This window comes from Branchiostoma floridae, chromosome 14 (assembly GCF_000003815.2).
Source record: "Branchiostoma floridae strain S238N-H82 chromosome 14, Bfl_VNyyK, whole genome shotgun sequence".
NCBI lineage: Eukaryota > Metazoa > Chordata > Leptocardii > Amphioxiformes > Branchiostomatidae > Branchiostoma > Branchiostoma floridae.
Window position 1 is genome coordinate 2,847,267 of NC_049992.1, and position 19,522 is coordinate 2,866,788.

At 40.6% G+C, this 19,522-nt stretch overlaps 2 protein-coding genes across 2 annotated transcripts in view; one reads left to right on the forward strand and one right to left on the reverse strand.

Annotated features, from left to right (window-relative positions):
- Nucleotides 1-13,025, forward strand: part of LOC118430880 — a 34,232-nt gene extending 21,207 nt beyond the window's left edge. The window contains exons 4-12 of the mRNA XM_035841915.1: nt 7,127-7,265; nt 7,686-7,921; nt 8,534-8,669; nt 8,817-8,873; nt 10,188-10,307; nt 10,601-11,038; nt 11,351-11,569; nt 11,830-11,899; nt 12,594-13,025. Of these exons, the coding sequence (XP_035697808.1) occupies nt 7,127-7,265; nt 7,686-7,921; nt 8,534-8,669; nt 8,817-8,873; nt 10,188-10,307; nt 10,601-11,038; nt 11,351-11,569; nt 11,830-11,899; nt 12,594-12,786 (1,608 nt within the window). The 3' untranslated portion in view covers nt 12,787-13,025. The remainder of the gene's footprint in view (nt 1-7,126; nt 7,266-7,685; nt 7,922-8,533; nt 8,670-8,816; nt 8,874-10,187; nt 10,308-10,600; nt 11,039-11,350; nt 11,570-11,829; nt 11,900-12,593) is intronic.
- Nucleotides 13,026-13,171: 146 nt separating this feature from the next.
- Nucleotides 13,172-16,001, reverse strand: LOC118430882 (glutathione S-transferase kappa 1-like). Its single transcript, XM_035841916.1, has 5 exons — nt 15,796-16,001; nt 15,383-15,464; nt 15,152-15,231; nt 14,666-14,781; nt 13,172-14,159 (listed from the first exon to the last, which is right to left on the reverse strand). Exons 1-5 carry the CDS (start codon nt 15,985-15,987, stop codon nt 13,841-13,843), a joined length of 789 nt encoding a protein of 262 aa, XP_035697809.1. The 5' UTR covers nt 15,988-16,001; the 3' UTR covers nt 13,172-13,840.
- Between the last annotated feature and the right edge of the window lie 3,521 nt (nt 16,002-19,522).

A 19,522-nucleotide genomic window follows, 5' to 3' on the forward strand; every position in this document is an offset into this window, starting at 1 on the left:
GGCTTCTGTAGACACACCCAACAGTGAGTTGCTCATTACCAGCAAGTGTGCAGTCTAAGAATAAGTATTATTGAAAGTTTGTTTCACTAAGGTCCAGTTCTCTGATAGTGATATTTAGTTCCTTCCTCACGAATATCACAATACCCCTCTTCCCACTTGCCCCCAGATCCTGGGATTCCGGGTCAAAGTTAGCATGTGCTTCATAGTCCTCCAACTGTATTGTACTCATGAACAAAGCTGATTTCTGAGCCTTTGGGATCACCTCTGTTATGATGGTGGGATGGTGGGTCATCAGATATAATAAACTTTAGCTCATCTCGTTTGTTTGGGAATTGATCTGCATTTGTGTAAAAGACAGACAAGTGTGAAGGAGACCTATTACTAGCTATAGGGGGGGGGGGGGGACATTAGTACAAACTCTTTGAAATACGCATCCTAAAATATGGAGATGATCTATCTAAACACAGAAATCACAAAAATTAGGCAATTGTAAAACTCTAACCCCCCTGTACATACCCCCTGAAGTTTGGATACCCCTCTCGCCATGTACTTGTGTGACGTTGCTAAGGTCTGCAAGCACTGACTGCATTACTTCAGTTCTTTTTGCACATTTTGTGTAATTAAATGATACAGTACACTCCAAGATACCTTTCTATCATGTTTTGGCTTAATATTCTTGGTTGCCATGGCAACAGGGCAGTAAGTATTGGGGCAAATTTCCATTATTTGGCCAAAAACAGGGAAGTCACCATAGGACAGTAATTCGACAAGTGCTGAGGATAATAAAGAGTACCCAAATCAACTACAGAGTGTCTTCAGCTTCACAAGAATAGTGGTAAAATTTTCAGAAACTCGATGCCAAGGAATTGGGCAACTTCAAAAGGAAACGTTGTTACAAGGTTACAAAAACACAGTATTTTTGCCAAGCTTAAAACCAGTGTTTTTGTTTGTCGTGAAGTATGGACAGAAAAGCAACAATTGACTGTTCTCTCTACTACTAAGCTCTCTTGCACATGTACATACTATATCCAAGACTCAAAATACTTTTCTGCATACCTGCACTGGTGCAGGTAACATGATTGAAAATAGCCTGCACCAGACAAATTTTACCTGTACCACTCTGAATTTTGGAAGTATAGTTCATACTAAAATTTTTCAGGAACCATTGCTATTTTTTTCTACAGAGTATTACTTAATATAGATGGTAGTGGTAACATTCAATGCAGCTAGTAACAATCCACGTACACCTACATCATATGACATTTATGTATAAAACCTAGTATTTGGGACCAGTGCAGGTTAGGTGCAGACATCAGAAATACCTGCACAGCTCCAATTTTACCTGTACATTTTGTATATACCCAGTACATGGACCAGTGCAGGTTAGGTGCAGGTAGACATCAAAAATAACTGCACAGCTCCAATTTTACCTGCACTAACCTGTACGTTTTGTATATACCCATGACATAGACCAGTGCAGGTTAGGTGCATGTAGACACCAGAAATACCTACACAGCTCCAATTTTACCTGCACTAACCTGCAGAAGCAGGTAGCATTTCGAGCCCTGAACCTCTCATTGTAAGCAAGATGCCTGCGGTACTGAATTTCAACAATGTCTTATTTGTACATCTATTTACAACAGAATCAAAAGAACCATAGTCAAATTTACACTCATTGATAGTGTCAATGGCGTGTAACATTGTTCATGTACAATGTTCATGTTCTTTCGGACTCTCTTGAATCTGTTCAAAAGCGGTGTATGAGAATCATTGGACTTCCTGTTGACTCTATCCCAACACTAGCTAGTAGACGTGAGAGAGCTACACTGAGAACTCTAGAACATACCCTTCAGGATGAGTCTTCTCCTCTCTGGGCATTCTTAACCAGATCCGCGGACACTCACTACGGTCTTCGTAGCAGAAGACCATATTGTGCAAAAATGATAAGCAAGACTAAAAGACATGCGTTATCCTTCATTCCACGCGCATTAGATTTGTTGTATGCAAGTGGCCACTAGTGTCCGAAAGTGTATCCTAGAGACTACTAGTACAATGTTAGAGACTATTAGTACGTCTGTATTAGCCTAGCTTCTTTTCAAACAATATCTTTGTGTCCTAAACTGTCGGAATACCATGTATGCAGATTTATGCAGAGATTCAATAGCCTAGTTTTATTCACGATGTTTGTTCTAATTTATGTATGTGGAGATAACCCACAATTATTGTAATGTAACTCGCAATTCAGCTACCAAGCTGCAATGTTTTACAAATAAAATCATTCATTCATTCATACAATTTTAGGTTGACCGCAGATGGAGTTTTTGTGGTTATGGGTAGTGGCAGGGCTGTGTTCTTGAGTTGGGCCAGCTTTAAACTTACATATCAACTTCTGCTGCTGATGTGAAAGATCCATCTTGGGTTTTCAGGGTTTGCAAGTATTTGTCTCTCTTCCAATCAACAGCAATGTTTGCAATCTCTTTCTCATTGGGTCCTTGCTTCCTAAGCTCCTCTTCATTCTCTTCCAAGCTATCAGAATCTCTGGTATCCTGCCTCCTTTCCTGACTTCTCTACTGTACTGTCTAAACAATCCAGGGTCTCTTTTCTTTTTCAACTTCAGATTGGTAACTGTGGTTACCACTTAGACAATGGCAATACAGACTTGGCAAATTGGTAGAAATGACTACAGACTATACTATGATATACCTGTAGCCCGTTTCGTCCAATTTTAAGTTTGGATCAGTCCATTTTTGCCATGGGGGTGATTTGGAATAGTCCATATTTGCATGGGAAATACATTTGGAGTTTCAGATATCCACAATGATCTATCCTGAAGTTAAATATTCTGCCAAGGATGCCAAAGTACAATTTCTAAGGCATTAAGCTTGTTTGGTAGTATAGCGTTATACTAGTTTAGTACATTGTCAACTTAAAAACTTCAGGGGGTATGTACAGGGGAGTTAGCAATCAAATATTTACAAATCGTGAACATTTTCAGGTTCAGATGGACTGTCTCCATATTTCTAGGGGCGTATTTCATCAAAAACTGCATTTTGGCAAAATAGTGCCCCCCCCCCCCCTACTAGTATTACCCTGTTTTTCTTCATCTCTTGACTCTTCCTTGTCTAGTCACATGGTATTTTTGTTGTTAACTGTTGTCATCACCCTCGCCGTTCTCTCGTGTGTATTGTCCCCCATTGTGTTATCAGTGCTTTGACCATCACCATTAGTCAGTGGGGTTCTCTTTGTGTTGTACCCATCACACCTGTGTAGTTGACGTCTATCAGCATTGTTACCATTGGCATTTCCGGATTCCTCATGTGAAACATCTTTCTTTATATTCCCAGCATAGTGTCCATCTCTATTAGCTGGTAAGGTTCTTAATTTATCCTGAACTACTTGTCTGTGTGGTGGATTTTTGTCGGTGACAATTTCAGGGTCCCTTGAGTTGACAATCTTACCACCCCTGATTACTAGGTTAACTTCGCCTCTATCCCTCCTCACCTTTAGTTCCCTCCTTAGGCTTCTGTTTCTCTCCCTCTCGACTGGTGTGAGGTCAGGTGATATGTACATGTTGCTGAAACGATCACTTTGTCTTAGTGCTTTGGCCGCTTTTAAGAGGTCATGCCTGCTGTCCAGGTCATGGAGTGTTGCCAATAATAGCCTGTCCCTATTATCAGCCTTCTTCCCAAGTCTTGTGGTCTTATTTACTGTAATGCCGATCCCCAATTCACTTGCCACCTCAGTAATAAACTTGATATCATGATCAGTCCCTTCTTTAGTACTTTTGTTAATCAGTTCAGGTACATGAGTAGCCGGTAGGGGCACCCCAGTATCACGTGTTCTTAGTACATTCCATTCCATCCTGTCTTATGCATTGCAATTAGTATAGCACATAAGAGTTTCTTTTGCACAACCAGTTTTTCTAACCTGCTGACGTTTCGATGTCGTCTGTCAGACATCTTCCTCGGAGCTGCTAACTGGAGTTCTGCTTCTCGCAGCTATATGTAGCAGATGTAGGTGGCGCTTTTGCGGTAGAAGCAGAACTCCATTTAGAACTCCATTATGATCTACTAACCTGATGAAATTATTTTCGGAATTATTATAACATTTTTTCCACATTACAGAAGAGTATTGCAAGTCTACCGGCGGCTTTTATTGTGATAGACTCGGGAAATGCATTGGACATGATCTTGTATGTGATGGTATTCCTGACTGTGGATATAATTCCGCTGTAACCTTCATACGCCCTAGGGATGAAATCGGTTGTGGTAAAGAAATTAATTGTTTTGTCTTCTCAAAATTATATTATGTTCACATTTATTTCACTTGTATAATGTAACAGTAAACCTGTGCTCTTTAGCAATGTACAGGCTTCCAATGTGGCCTGCTTTAACTAGTCGAATATGCGTTATGCTAATTAAATCAATTTATCCTAGAGGTACAAGGGGTGATCAATTAGTTCTCGGCGTACCCCAGAAATAAGACACACAACACAGGGGCATAATTATCTGGTATGGTGTCTTTTATCAGTATCCAACAAATTTCAAATTATTGCCGTCAGTACTTTCCAGTTGACATTCGTTTGTAGGTAAAAAAATAGTAGGTAAGTGGCCAAAAAAACAATGGTGAACTGTGATCAAAGCTGTGAGGGTCGTGATCCTCATGCAGTGAAATCTATGAAGACATTGTCAAAATGTTTGATGAGGATGTCCTGTCATATTACAACTAAAAAGAAGTGGTTATCTGACTTTCTGCAGAGCAAATTGACCAGCATACGTCATTTCGCAGCTCAACTGCACGTTTTTTTTATCCCCCATTTGACATTACCGGTTATCTTCTGCAAAGTACTGATCACTATGGCTTAAAGTTTGATAGAAATTTACAAAAAGTCTTATAATTTATGATCAGGACCCAAAATTTGAGTTGTGCGTCTCATTTCTTATCGATCAACCTTCGTATAATCATTAAACTAATGGCTTACAATGGAGTGTTTAAACCTTCATGTTACGGCTATGTAACTTAAAGTTATCATGTTTCTGTAATTTCCATATATGATTTTAAAATCTGTTTATGACAGGTAGCTGTGTGGGACAGTGGAAATTCTTGAATTCAGTTCTCCACCCATGGATCCGTGCGATTGGCCTCAAAGAAGAAGATTTTGAAGATTATGCCTGCAGCACAGGGGAGTGCACTTCAAGCTTCTCCTTCTGTAATGATTTTGATAATTGCGGTAACAGCTGGGAGGAGGAGCAAGGCTGTGGTAACTTTCCTTATTATCTGTTTGGAAAGCAATCCATAAGGTATCATCATATTGGATTATTATAATGAGTCAATTCATGCAAACTATCGTCTTCACTGGCTACAAAGAATTCAATCTTGTCTTGATGCGCTAATGCTACGTGTACATCATCTTCTGAAAATTTGGTGGTCACGTCATTCTTGAATTAGAAGAGGGGCTCCAAAAGACCCCGTCCAGGTATGCCAAAAAAAGAACGGTCTGGTTAGGGTTAACCCTTATTCAAGACTGTGTGAAAGTAACACCTTTAATCTAAAGCTACATGGAAATGAGTTAAACATGATTCTAGCTGCCTATCATTTTCAGAGGCAGTACTGTGCCCTACTGGCAGGTGTGAGGAAACCCACAAGTGCACCCTATTCGGTTCCGAATGTATTGGAATACCTATCTGCTTGGATGGTACAGGGGAAAAGAGCTGCTGTAGGTTATGGCTACGACATATACTTCATAGTAACTCAATCCATTTCCATTTCATAGTTGGCACTAGGCCCCTAGATAGAGACATACATTCAAGCAATAATATGCACCAGGGACATTTTGTATTCTCTTAGAATTACACACATTCAACTGGAATCTTAGATATCGTAAGAAAATAACAGAAAGGAGACATGTACAGTCTTCTAAGTGTTACAGGTCCCCATAGTCTGGCCATTTCCACATTTACGAATTTCTTTGCCTGACCTTTGTACACATTACGAGCACAGAAATGCACATATACATGTATGCACACATTCAAGCTAATGTTGATATAGGCATTTAAAGTTGACCTCATTGAATCCTGCATTTTTTCATAACGCAGCGCAAACTATATGTGGGGATACGATACAAGACTCCTTATCATCTAAAGTAATCAGTGTGGCTCAAAACTGTGATGGCGAAGAAGACTGCAGGACAGGCACAGACGAACGTCCGAGGAGATGTGGTAAATAAAAGTGTTACACACAAACTAATGCTTATTGATTCTTAACCGAATGTACTGTAACGACATAGAGTTAAAAGAAATAAAACTAAAACGTATTTTTGTTTGTTTACAGCTATGTACACAGACCGATTTCCGTGTATCCGGTCCAACCGGTTTTTTTCAAGAGACGACCTCTGTGACGGCAAACCGGATTGTGCGGATGCTTCAGACGAAGATGCCTGTATTGGTAAACCGATTTTTTGTATACCAAAATAATTGCTCCATAAAAGCAAACGGTAGCTAGAGTAGATTTGCCATTGGCTACAGTTTACAAGTACACGAAATTGTAAATCTGAGCTTTACTCATAATTTTATTACAAAACATTGTAATCCATAAAAGTTTCTATAACGGAAATCATTTTTTCCGTAGGTCGGGGAGCCTGTTTGTTACCAATATCCTTACTTCAAGAGAGGTTTTCAATCAAAGAAGGTACTGGTACCAACCAGGTAATCCACAGTAGCCAGGAGCTCACCCTGACGGATTGGGTAGTTGAGGGACCTGACGACTGGTTACAGATTACATTGGAAGAGCCCGTGCAGCTTACCGGAGTGGTTGTCACCGGTTTAAGGCGATCGCAGACAATCACATTCTCGTTGAAGTACGGGGTTTGGCCTGATTGTTTGGCAGCGTATAAGGAATTGGACGGACGGACGGTATATAAACATTAACTTCACTCTGGAAGTTTTAGACTTTGCCTTTTCACAACCTACTCAAAATTACACAAACTAGGAGTCTTTTGCTCTTATCTATTATTCTCTATCAGATTAAGAAAAATACTATGGATATGCACAGATATCTAAAATCCAGATGCAAAAATAGGTACAGTTTTAATCATAGATATAATCGCGCATATGTTTTGATGCCTTAGTTTAACTTCACCAGTCGTGCTGGTAAAGATGAGCATTACCTGGCCATAGCAGTGCCGGCCAGGGTGGTGAGGCTTACACCGGAATCACGGCTGGGCAGGACTACATGGGGGGTAGGACTACTGGGATGTCCCATGAAAGGTAAAATATGATTGGAAATGTACAATTTATCTACAGTAAAACTTGATGTTGTATGGCAGTTGTATAATCTGCTAACCTGTACACGTCAAGTACATGAAATATAAGGATCAAATTTGTTTGCTGTGTAGGTAGACATATTACGCTTTCATTAATGTATGTTATGTAATTTACAACTATTGACAATATTAGAAATGGACAAGATATTTAGATGTATTTGAAGTTTAAACATTTTCAGAGCAACGTGTTACTGCCTTGACGTGTCGTGTCTCCGTCCTTCGGCGTGTTTTAGTGTTCTCTCGGCTCTCAAACCCTCCGCAACAACCTGTACTTCAGGGAAACATCAACAACAACCTATATTCCCTATATTTATATCTTCCTTTTAAATCTTCTTAACCAAACATTTATATTAATTATTTGTAGAGAATCATGTAAACTACACATCTTGTGGGAAAGGCTGGACGATGTTTGAAGAACGTTGCTACCAGAAGTTTCCCTCGCCGCTTGTCTGGTGGGCTGCGGAAAACTACTGCCAATCCCTGGGGGGTCATCTGGCGGCCGTCAACACGCCACAGGAAAACGGGTTCCTCCGAGACAACATTGGAAATGGGTGGATAGGGATGAAGATAGGCGCTGTCTTGATCAAGAAAGAGAGAGAGGTATCTTCAATCAAGCTATTTTGCTCTCATCCCTTATGAAAAACAGAGCCTCATATCAAACTCAAATCATAGTAGTCTCTGGCTACTGCAAATGTTTTACAGTGCATCATTCGCAAGACCGTTTCATTGCATACGATATGATTATTACTTCATTTTCCCATAACGCAATTAGTCATGGGCCCGATAAATGTGAAGGTTAAGCTGGTAGCTCGGTGGACTGCGGCACGTTGGCGACCTCGCTGCGTTCTAGTTTGAACTTGTGTTACCCATGTTATGGGAATATGTGATATTGACTAAAGGCAAAACACACGAAGCGTAATAAGATTTGTTCATCGATATAATTCGTTGAGCACTCTGTCAAATCGCTCGGCCGCAGTTTTAATGAGATATCCGATTTAGGTCAATGTTTCAGGCAAAGGGAAACATAATCTCACTCACTCACTTACGGCCCAAGACCGCAGTGGTCGTAGGGTCTCAACGACATCCTGTAGAGGTGATTTTTGCCCATCTCGTTCTGTCCTCTGCCTCTCTGATGATCTGTTCGGTACTCAGGCCAGTCCAGACCTTTATGTTGTCAAGCCTTATCTTAGATATTGCTCTGTTTATCTCCAGAAAATTGTCAACTTCACTTGGAGCGACGGAAGTCCTGCGGGTGACGCTTTCAGGGAACAGGACATTTCCTTCGACGGTTTCCCGGAATACATTTTGCGGTTTAATGACCCCTTCTGTGCCTTCCTAGAAGACCACGGTACGTCTTGAATTCTTCGTGCCGCAGAATAGCTTAATAACATGTGAACAACTACAATATCAAAATTGTGGATATGATGATCACACTCTGCATGAATATCCTCATAGGCAAGTTGTATTATGAAACTTATGTTCTTGCCCTTTGCAGGTCCATGGAGCCTTCAGCCTTGCAGCCTGATTGAGAAGGAATTCATCTGTGAGAAAGGTGCGATAATCGTTGACAAATGTCCCTGTGTACCCACTTGTAGACAGTTACAGTGTTTAGTTGACACAGCAGTATACGCAGGCTAACAAGGCAACCTAAGCAATATTAGAGCGTTAAAAGTGGAAATAATCTGGATAAGGCAATCTGTATGAAATTGATATCTACTGTATTTATAAAAGTGATATATAGAGTCGATTCCGAGTCACCGGGAGGGTTTTGAAATAATATTTGCAGTAAGTTTGAACTATTCTAAGTAAAAGAATATTTCAGCCACTGAAGTTCTAAATTGTTCAAACAATTGAAAATGAAAATTCAAACATGTTTGAACCTATCTAGATATGTTGGAAACATTGGGAAAGTAATGGTACAAATATCTCTTTATTTAGAACAATTTAAAAACATGTATGAGTTTTAGTCATTGTTGGAACATGTTCCAACAATTTGCGTCATTTTTTCCTCCATAACAACTTTTATTACCCCCATAAACCAAGCTGCTAAGCTGAGTCTTTTGTTTGGCTCTCGTATTTTTAGAATTTCTTTAGGGGATACTGGTGGCTCTTTTGTGAGAAAGTGTCAGACAGACACAATTTCCTATACTTGGCAGGGATGTGTGAATTGCCCTCTTCCCAGCCCACTGACCGAGTTTCATCGTTTTGTTTCAATGTTGGAACATGTGATCACAAATGATGAATCTATGTTGAAACAGAAATAATGTATTTGATGTTAGAAATGTTTCTAACATGTATGAACACTATAGAAAATATATTTAGAACATCACACAGATGTTATACATAGTTCTAAACAGTTACTTATCACAGAATATTATAAAGATTTCCAAAATGTTGGGACAAAACGCAAGAAATACCCTCTTGGTAATGTGGAATCAACTCTACTAATATACTATATTCCCACATTTACATCATCATTTCATACTTTGAGCGGTTAAAAACGGCGCAGAAACAAGCTGAGTTAGGATTTCCTAAATATAGTAACCCATACAAATTAGACTCCACGGCGTCCTCGCCCCACTGCGACATCGAATATTTGCGAGCTCCTTGAATATTGGTATGGTATGGAATGAAATAGAGTTGCTTCATCTTTGAGTAGAAAAGTGCCCCCAAAATTGGCTTTGATAACTGAAGTTCTGCAAAACTAATTTGGACTAATATTGCTTAGTTTGCCTTTAATCGCTCGCGTAAGACACAGAGTGTACATAAAATGTTTACAAGATTGCATTTATTGGAAATATGTGCATTTATCGGACACTGGTGAGTTTTCGATGATATGTGTACTCTCGTTTCTCACGATTTGCAGATCCGGCATCGTTCTTCGCCGATGGCTGTGAAACTACCGCAAACTACAACTATACCGAGTTAGAACATGTAGAGGAGGCTGCCAGGGACGAACTAAGTGTACATATTCCGGACATGACAGGTATCCGTCACTTTCTTTGTAGCAATGTGTTGTAGTCTGCGATACGGTGGCATCCATAGCAACATTGCAGACGCATGAATGGTTCAATAAGGTAGCAAATTACCTATCATTTTATTTTCATTGATAATTATCCGCTTCTCCATTGTCTTTGCTCCTTTTTCTTACCTCAGTAAACAAAGGCAATGTTTTCGTCGTGTCTGTGTGTTTGTGTTTCCACAAAATTAGGTTTTCGGGAGACGAATATCACGGTCAATTTTCGACCATTTCGCGACTTTTCGTGCTTTCTTTTTCAGCGTGCGACGATTGCATGGCCAGGGAAACGTCCTGTGGGTATGTCCTTTGTGGCATACCCGACCAATATCGCTGTGGGCTGATCTACTCCCCCGGATACCCACACGCCTTCCCTTCTTCAGCCATCTGTCTGTGGACCATCGAAGGTCCTCCTGGAAGCTACGTCACGCTTTTGCTGCTGGACGTAGATTTGCCCTGCGCCAGCCGCGTGCTGCAGGTCAGGGACAGGTTCCTGACGGTAGGGTGGAACACGATCCACGGGCTGTGTCGCGGCGAGGGCGAACAGAAGCGTTATGTGTCGAGCTCCAATGAGATGCGTCTGGTCATGCTGGCGACGACTCACATTGCTGATTTTGGCGCTAGTCGCGGGTTTATAGCGACGTACAACGTCAGTAAGTTCAGCCCTAGCCGAAAAGTGGAGGGCATTCCTGATGATGCAGGTAAAAATAACACCCAACTGAAAGAAAATAAATGGCTTGTCTTGCCTGGCACAACAATGTAAATAACTTTGTAATTTTTATTGCTATAGTATGACTGCTAATTTTCATTAACCCCATGTAACAAACTGCACATAATTCAGGGAGGCGCAAGCCATTCTCTGTGCGTGTACGTGTGCGTACTTTGTGGTCTGAATGAAACTAACAAAATGAATGAATGAACTATGAATACCTGATTTCTATGGCACTTTGATAAGTAACAATTTCTTGCTTGAACTATAACATCATTTTCGCATTTCATGTCAAATTACCAAGGCTTCATCTGCCCATGCGGTTGGCGTTTGTTCCGACGAAACTGCTACCTGACATCTCGCCATCACGTACGGGTGAACTGGGAGGAGGCAGACGCCAAGTGCCGAGAGTTTGGCACCAACTTAACCAGCATCGCTGACCGGGCAGAGATGGAGTTTCTCCACCTGCTGTTGGTCACCAACGTTGTCGTCAAACGCATCGTTGATCCAACGCTTTACATTGGTTTGACATGTTATATCATTTTAATTAATGTGCATATATATATGTGTGTGTGTGTGTGTGTGTGTGTGTGTATTCGACTTTGTTCAGATTGTGCGTGTGCGTGTGTGCACATGTACGTTACCATTTGACATCACATTCAATACAGTTTATATCAAGATTTAGATTCAAAAGTTGAAATAAGAAACGGAAATCTGGAGTCTGCAAAATGTTTTTGATAAATATTATCTTCATCCATGACAATAAATACTCGTTGCCCCAAGGTCTGTACGACATCCACCTGAACCGAACCTTCGTCTGGACCGATGGCATCCCGGTGACTTACATGGACTGGTAAGCGCCCTCTCTTCAGCTACAAACATGAAAAGCAATTGAACATGCTTAGTTCTGTTATATATCTTATATTATATATCAATATATATTCTGATTTTAATCAAAGTCGTCTCGTGTAGAATAACAGGCCATGACATTTGACATCCCATTTCCGAAAATACATGTGGGAGAAGACACATGTCTATGATCGCCTATGCCTTTAAGCGCAAGAGTCTATGTTTATCAATGTAGATACAGCCCTTCGAACGTTCTAGAGAGAGAGAATTTACCTGTCATGCATGGCAAATGGCAGCTGTGGTAAGAACCTTTCAGAAGGCACCCGCCATCTTTCCTAATAAGCTCTGTAGAGTAGTCAAAGGCCACAAGCAGGTTACGTGACACGAGAGTGTTGTGGATGGGGTTAGGCAATGGCGGTCTTGGTCGCGGTTAAAGGACGGGGAGCGGAAAATGATGTTTGATGAGTTTTATTAAAATGCGCAGGCTGGATATCCTGAATTGTTCTGAACATTACAATTGGTAAATCAATACTAAGGTACTGATTTTCATAAAAGTTACCATTATTACTAAGATACCAATATTTTCAGGTTAACATTATCTATCTACCTTTCTTCAAACCTCTCTGCCGAGGATCGTGAAACAAAACACAGCATTTGCTAGTTAACACAGCTTTGTTTTCCCATCACACCTTCCTCAGGTCACCCATGGATGTAAGAACCTGGTTCCCACAGCCGGACGGCGCCAAGATGAGCTACTGCGTTGCCATAGTGATGAAGAACGTCTGGGGAACTGACCAGTGGTACGACGTGTCCTGCGATGAACGAGCCACACGGTCCTTCATCTGCAAGCGTGCGGCCGGAAGAGTGACCCGTCCGGGAGACAATGGCTAAACAGCGCAGTCAGAGAGGGCAGCTTAGCCGCAATACATGCTGTTGTGTGACCCTACTAGCCCCACAGATATAGCAGCGCTAATGTTGTTTGGGCTAAATTGTTTGCCAGATACTTTTGAAGTGAAGAAACATACACACACACACACACACACACAGACACACACACACACACACACACACACACACACACACACACACACACACACACACATTACAACACGCACACACACACGCATATACCCACGCAGTGTTAAATGCACATTTTAAATTGATATCTAGTTTGCATGTGCATCTAAATGATGCAGGAAAAAAGATTAGATTGAAATCGAGATTTTTTCAAATAAGTTGTTATAGTTATAAAGAACGACAAGTAGTCTAGAACTTGTCAAAACTAAGATTTATAAGGTTATACATTTAACATTAAACATTTGTATTGATAAGCGCATATCAAGCAGTTACCTAATAATCTGTAAAAAGAGATAAAGGACTGTTCAACTATTTTCAATTTTTAATTTCGTTCGTCTATTTCCTTTTCCTTGAAGGTGTTAGAAGAACAGCATAATTGCTCAAGGCGCTATGGATGGACTGTTAGAACAGTTGGTATGTCGTTATAATTAGGTCTATCAGGGAAATCATTACATTTCGGACACCCTGATTGTTTTTTTTAGATTTCTGCAGCAGAATTTCTGCATGGTTTCTTCGTTTTCTTTACACATTATTTGGGAGAGGGGGTGGGGGGTAGAGGTAGCTAACTTTGAAGTGACGTCATTGGGGAATAGCGGAGATTAGTCACATATTATGCAGTTTAAGTAATTTCAAAATAAAGCTTGACGCAGGCATGGAGTCGTCGAACTCTTGTTTACGATCTATGGCGACAACTTCAGTTCCATCAAATAAAGCCTCGGAAAGCAATTGCAGCATGTATATGCCTCCTGTATGCCTCTGTATTCTTTATTTATATGCAAGTAAGAGCTAGCAGCGTGTAGTCCAGTGTCCCTGCCTCCGGAACTAGAAGCCGTGAGCTCGATCTCATCTGCGTCGGTTTGTTTGTTTGTTAATATTTCGCCATTTCCCTTAGCGGTCCCTCCCACCGTTCCCCCAACATGTGCGCCAACAGCGGAAACCTATCCGAACCCCAAATCATAACGGGAGTTCCCTCCACATGTGCCACTATGGTGGGGGCGCCAAAGGCCCCATACGCCAGCGCCTGATTAGTCGTATCCTTCAGTGCAGCCTTCACGTCGTCATCATGGATTCTCCTGAGGAGCTGCGGGGTCGTGCCTGAGGGGATGCCTGCAGCGGCGGCTGCGGTTTCCAGGCTAGCCGGGTCCGAAATGTCCTGGTCACGTGACATCACCCTCATCCAGAGTTCTCTGTTCAAAATAGCAAATAGTGTATGTCTGACATAGACGGGACAACAATACTAAAAAAGAAAAAAAAAGTAAAATTTTATTAAAATCTACGCTGGAATTTGTCTAAATTTCTTCCGGGAATTTCAGCTACTTTCCTTGCTCTCAACATTATAACGTTAATGATCCTAAAATAGTTTTAGATGGTGATCAAAATCGGACTCTGTTTAAAGTTTAACACAATTGAACGAAAGCTATAGCCCGTGTCTCTCACTAAATCATTAATAAGAGACTTTTTATTTCTGCATTAAAACTTTCTCTTTGTAAACTATTGCGATAGCAACGGGCTGCAACCCCCTATACAATTTTTACTAGTATCAAAGAAAAAAACTTTTCCTTGAGATTCTCTTAAGAACTAAATAAATGTGATTAATAAGTCTAAAAGGACTGATTGCAACCAAATGCGATTTTGCGAATCATTGCGCACGTCTCAAGACTGTCAATATGTTGCATTTAAGACTCCCTCTCACCTGGACAGGTTCTCCAGGTGTTCCGGACAGTCCAAGTTCACGGCCGTCAGGAGACGGTTGGAGTTAACGTTCTCTCTCCTCATCAGCCTCTCCATGGGGGGCATCTTTACTGGGATCTGTGGGGAAGGAACAGAGGGTTTGAACTCACGTGACTGTGACGTCATTTAGCGTCCGCCATGTTGGCGAGTTAATCTAAAGGCGCATGTCAAACGTTATCATGTGAGAAAGTTTTGCCGCTCCTTTAATAAATTTATTCTTTCTTTATGTATTTCATCTAATAAAGGACAAATAGACCTGCATGAGGAGCCCTGTATATACAAAAAAGACATGCTACATTCAGTGTGGCGGACACAGGAGCGGACAATCAGGATCGCGAGTTTTGGCCGTGCCAGTTCCGTTCTGAAATGCTGATTCTATTCAAGCTCCGAACGACCAGTCGCTATCTTGGATATAATGTTATTTGTTTTAATAAGCGGCCCATCTTACCTTGTAAAAGTCAGCCAGTCTCCTGAGATCGTGTTGAGCATAGTCGTACTTAGCCGCCAGCAGCCCCGGGGGTTTGTTACCTGTGGTGAGATGGAAATACATGAAATTTTCTACGATTTTTTAAAAGATCTCAGTCTTAAATAGACAACTTTCCTTGTAAGATGTTAAGGATTCTTTAACTAGATGTAATCTATGTTAGGAGATTTTATTTTTGTCACAAGTAAAACTTACCAGTCTCCTTAAAGACGCCCCCTATAAAGAAGGGTCGGAGCTGCAGGTCTATGTTCCATCTAGACCGGTATCTGCAAAGCACCTGCCATGTAAAGAGTTAAAGTTTAGGGTGATCTTTGTTAAAAATCGATTGGAATGAAAGTGCAATATGGAAATGCGTTATGATATATCTGTCGCCAAAAAGTGACCCTTTTACCTCTAGACCGCTTATGATATACTTTCTTCCGTAAAAATGATTTTTGTGGGTAATAGGTTTAGCTTATTCCTTGTTTAACGTCCAGGCCAGCGACCATTTGAGTAATAGTTGTTGACATCTTTCTCATATCTTAAGTACTGATTTCGACACTGTTAATGATAGAAAAGGGTCTAGTACGATCATAACAACCAGACTTCGATACTGAGAAGTGCCTTACCTCAAAAGCGACCCAGGAGTACGGGGAAATCACGTCGTAAAACAGCTCCACAACTTTTCGTGACCGGAGTGCCGCCATCTTGGATGACCTGCTGAACTTTAATATCGAACGACGCCACCCCGCGGCGTACATCATAAACACAGGTATGAAACCCATTGAAATGGTTGTGGGTCCCCAAAGGGTAAATCCCATAGCCAGGTGTTCATACCGTTTTGTATACCAGCTGCTTGTGAAAATATCTACTACAATGCTTTATGGCTGTACAGTCTACAGTTGAAATGTGTTCGCTGAAAATGTAACGTTGTAAAAAAAAATGTGGGCTTTCGCTAAAATTATCATTATCATAATTTATGCAAAAGATCATGAGGACCACATTTTGCACCAACGCTATTCAGACTGGGGAGGAGGTTTTTGATGCCTGTACCAACTTCAATGCCGTATAGCGCCTGAATGGCTTATGCTAGGGCCACCAAACTTGGTAACTTTTTAGAAAATGTCCATAACAAACATTTTCAGTGAACAAAGTATGTTCATCATTCTTCATGTTGCCATGGCAACGGAATTCTGACAGACATATTCATTACGAATTTTTCTAATTTTGTATTAAACATTTAAGTTTTAAGATTTTCTTGGCAAGTAACAGTTGTTTATCACATCTTATTAAATTCATCGTAAATTTGATGACTCAATATTCATAATTTATGCTAATTTGATGACGTCATCAGTCAAAATCCAAAATGGCGGCCGATTTTACCCAGATGACGTCTAATGTCGTCATATAACATGATAATGGCACAAAAGTTGCTACAATAATTTTGGCTTACATGTACATCATTCTCTGAAAATTTCGTGATCCTATGATAAGTTGTTTAGGTGTGGGTAACGAAAGTTTGTTTAAAAAAATGCTGGGGTCAGTTTTGACCCCACCGGACTATGCATAAACTTTCTAGGATAACTTAATCAACAATGAGCCAATCTCGGTAAAAACTTATAAGAAGTTATAGGACATATATACAAACAAACTCCTGGAAGGAAATTAGTTTTCGACTAGAAATGACATAATGACACACATTGATATACGCCTGGGGTCAGTTTTGACCCCATACGGTGGTTTGAGGGTTAAGGTAATGTATGGTCGGCCAACTCTGCGCCTTCCTTCTGGCAGCCAGTCCATTAGTCTCCCTGTAGGCTCGTTCCCACGAACCACGTGCCCTGCCAGGGTAAGCCGGCGCTGCCTCACCACAGATGAAATGGCTGGGAGTGGGCCGTATAGTTGCTTGTTGGTTAAACAGTCTCTCCATGAAACATTATAAACCTTTCTTAACATTTTCGTATAAGTACCATCCAATTTTTTGCTCTGGGCTGCTGTCATAGTCCATGAATCACAACTATACAGTAGAATGGACTCAGTATATGCTTTAAACACTTTGGTTTTTGTGTGCTTGCTGATGGGTGCTTTCCATATCTTTTGTCAGGAATGGAGAGAACTCCAGGCTTGAGCAATCCTACATTCCATATCTTTCTCAGAATTGGTATAGCCACCTAAGTACTTAAAGTCTACTACACGCTCGATTTCAGAACCGTCGGAAGTAGTTAGTTGCTGGGAAGAAGATGGGTTTATATGCATGTATTTTGTTTTGGACGGGTTCAAATATAAACCGATGGCCTGACATGCCACTTCTACTTTATCTAACAGGATTTGTGCAAAAAGTAATGAGTTTTCCAAAAGGGCAATGTCGTCTGCAAAGTCGATATCAGCGAGGACTTCAGCAGGGTAGCGACTACTACGCCGACGACGGAGTGTAAAACCATCAGTGTCTGAAATCGAGCACCTTAACGCGTAGTCTAGACATATAATGAATAAAAATGGAGCAAGAGGGTCCTCCTGCAGTACACCAGTGTCAATGCTAAACATGTCAGTTTCTCCATCTGGAGTGATAACAACTGCGGATGTATCTCTGTACATAACTGCTATAGCATTAACAATGTCTTTTGGAACCCATATGCCTCTAAGATCTTAAACATTTTACTACGGTTAATACAATCAAACGCTTTGCGAAAGTTGATAAATACATACGACAAGTTCTTTGTCAAAATTCTTTAGCTCTTCGACAATGCGACGCAGCGCAAGTATGTGTGAAGTAGTAGAGCGACTTTGTCGAAAACTATTCTGATTAGGGCGTAGAATTTTATCAATAATAGGTCGGATCCTGTTAAGCAGGCAGCGGTTATACACTTTACATGCAGTTTGTGATAAGGAGATACCTCTATAATTGTTCACAGATCTAAGGTCCCCTTTCTTTGGAATTGGAACAATTCCGGATACTCCCCATTCTTTTGGACGGTTTCCATTGTAGGTGCCATTGCAGAACTGGAGAACAGTCCTATGTAAATTATGTCATAATATTCAATAAATAGACAACAGACAGACTGTCAAAACGTTTGACGGTTTGTAATTGTATGGCATGAATATTGATTGTGTAAGTAGCATAAGAAAACTATGTTCATATGACATTCATAATACCATTTGCTATTGGCATGCTCATCTCATGATGTAGTCTCAATTTTACATTCGACCTATTTCATACAAAAAATACAACTTTTAAAATGGGGGGATTTACCCCAAAGAAATGACGTTAAATTCACAAGAGCAATATTTTTTCAATGAAGAAAGACAGTGGGTGCTGTCTGAAACGTTTCAATAAATGTTGTATATATGGCCAGCAGTAAGACTTTTTAACAATAATTCAATAGATATTGCTAGTAGTCATGAAGAAAAATCAAATTGAGTGGCATTTGCTATTAGTATCGTTTTCCAATCAGATATTTGGAGTGAGGATTATGACTTTTCGCATTTTTCTGGAGATTAACCATTACAGTCAGTCAGTCACACTATCAAACCGTGTCTGAGTTTCTATAGGGTAGTAGCAGGGTCTAAAAATGTTTACGGAAAAGAAAAATCGGTTTTGTACCGCTCCCCTACCGGCCACTGCCCCCCCCCCCCCCACACACACACTGAAACCTCTGCTTGAAGAATGAGTTTCCACATAAATAGCGTAGCAACGGCAGACAACGCGTAAATATTAGCTTGTAAAACCTAATGGCCTGTGCTCAAGAATAATGAATGGTAGGTTGAGCGTTGGAATGAATAAAGAAATAAATGAATGGATGCATGAATGAACCAATGAGGTTAAAATATTTCCTTGAGTGAAGGATGACAGACAGGTTTCGTAAACTTCTTCACACTCAGAGACACTTCAAGACTCGCGATCCCAAGGAAGACAAAAGACTCTTCATCCACTAGCGCGTCCCGACAACGCTAAATCCAGCACTTAAGTGGAGACAAACAACTAACAACAAACAAACGGTTGACAAGAGAGCTAAGAAAATTGGGTCATGTTTGCCGAAGCGAAGCCATAAAAGATAACGTAGCAATTATAGAACGATAAAACTCGCATAATCTTCTCATGGACACATTCTGCATCGTGTCATTTTTGAAACCTTGGTGAAAAACAAAAGATGACAAAGAAATCAGATGAGCAAAATGGCTAACGTTTAACTGTTAACGTTGTTACACGGAAGAAAACAGTTTGGCCAAGGCTGGGCATGGACCAAATCTAACGTAAAACTTTGATAAGATTTTTGAAATCTCGACAATAATACAATCATTGATAAACAGCGAAAGGAATAAAAAGATTTGCATTAATGCTGGAATTGGCAAAATCAA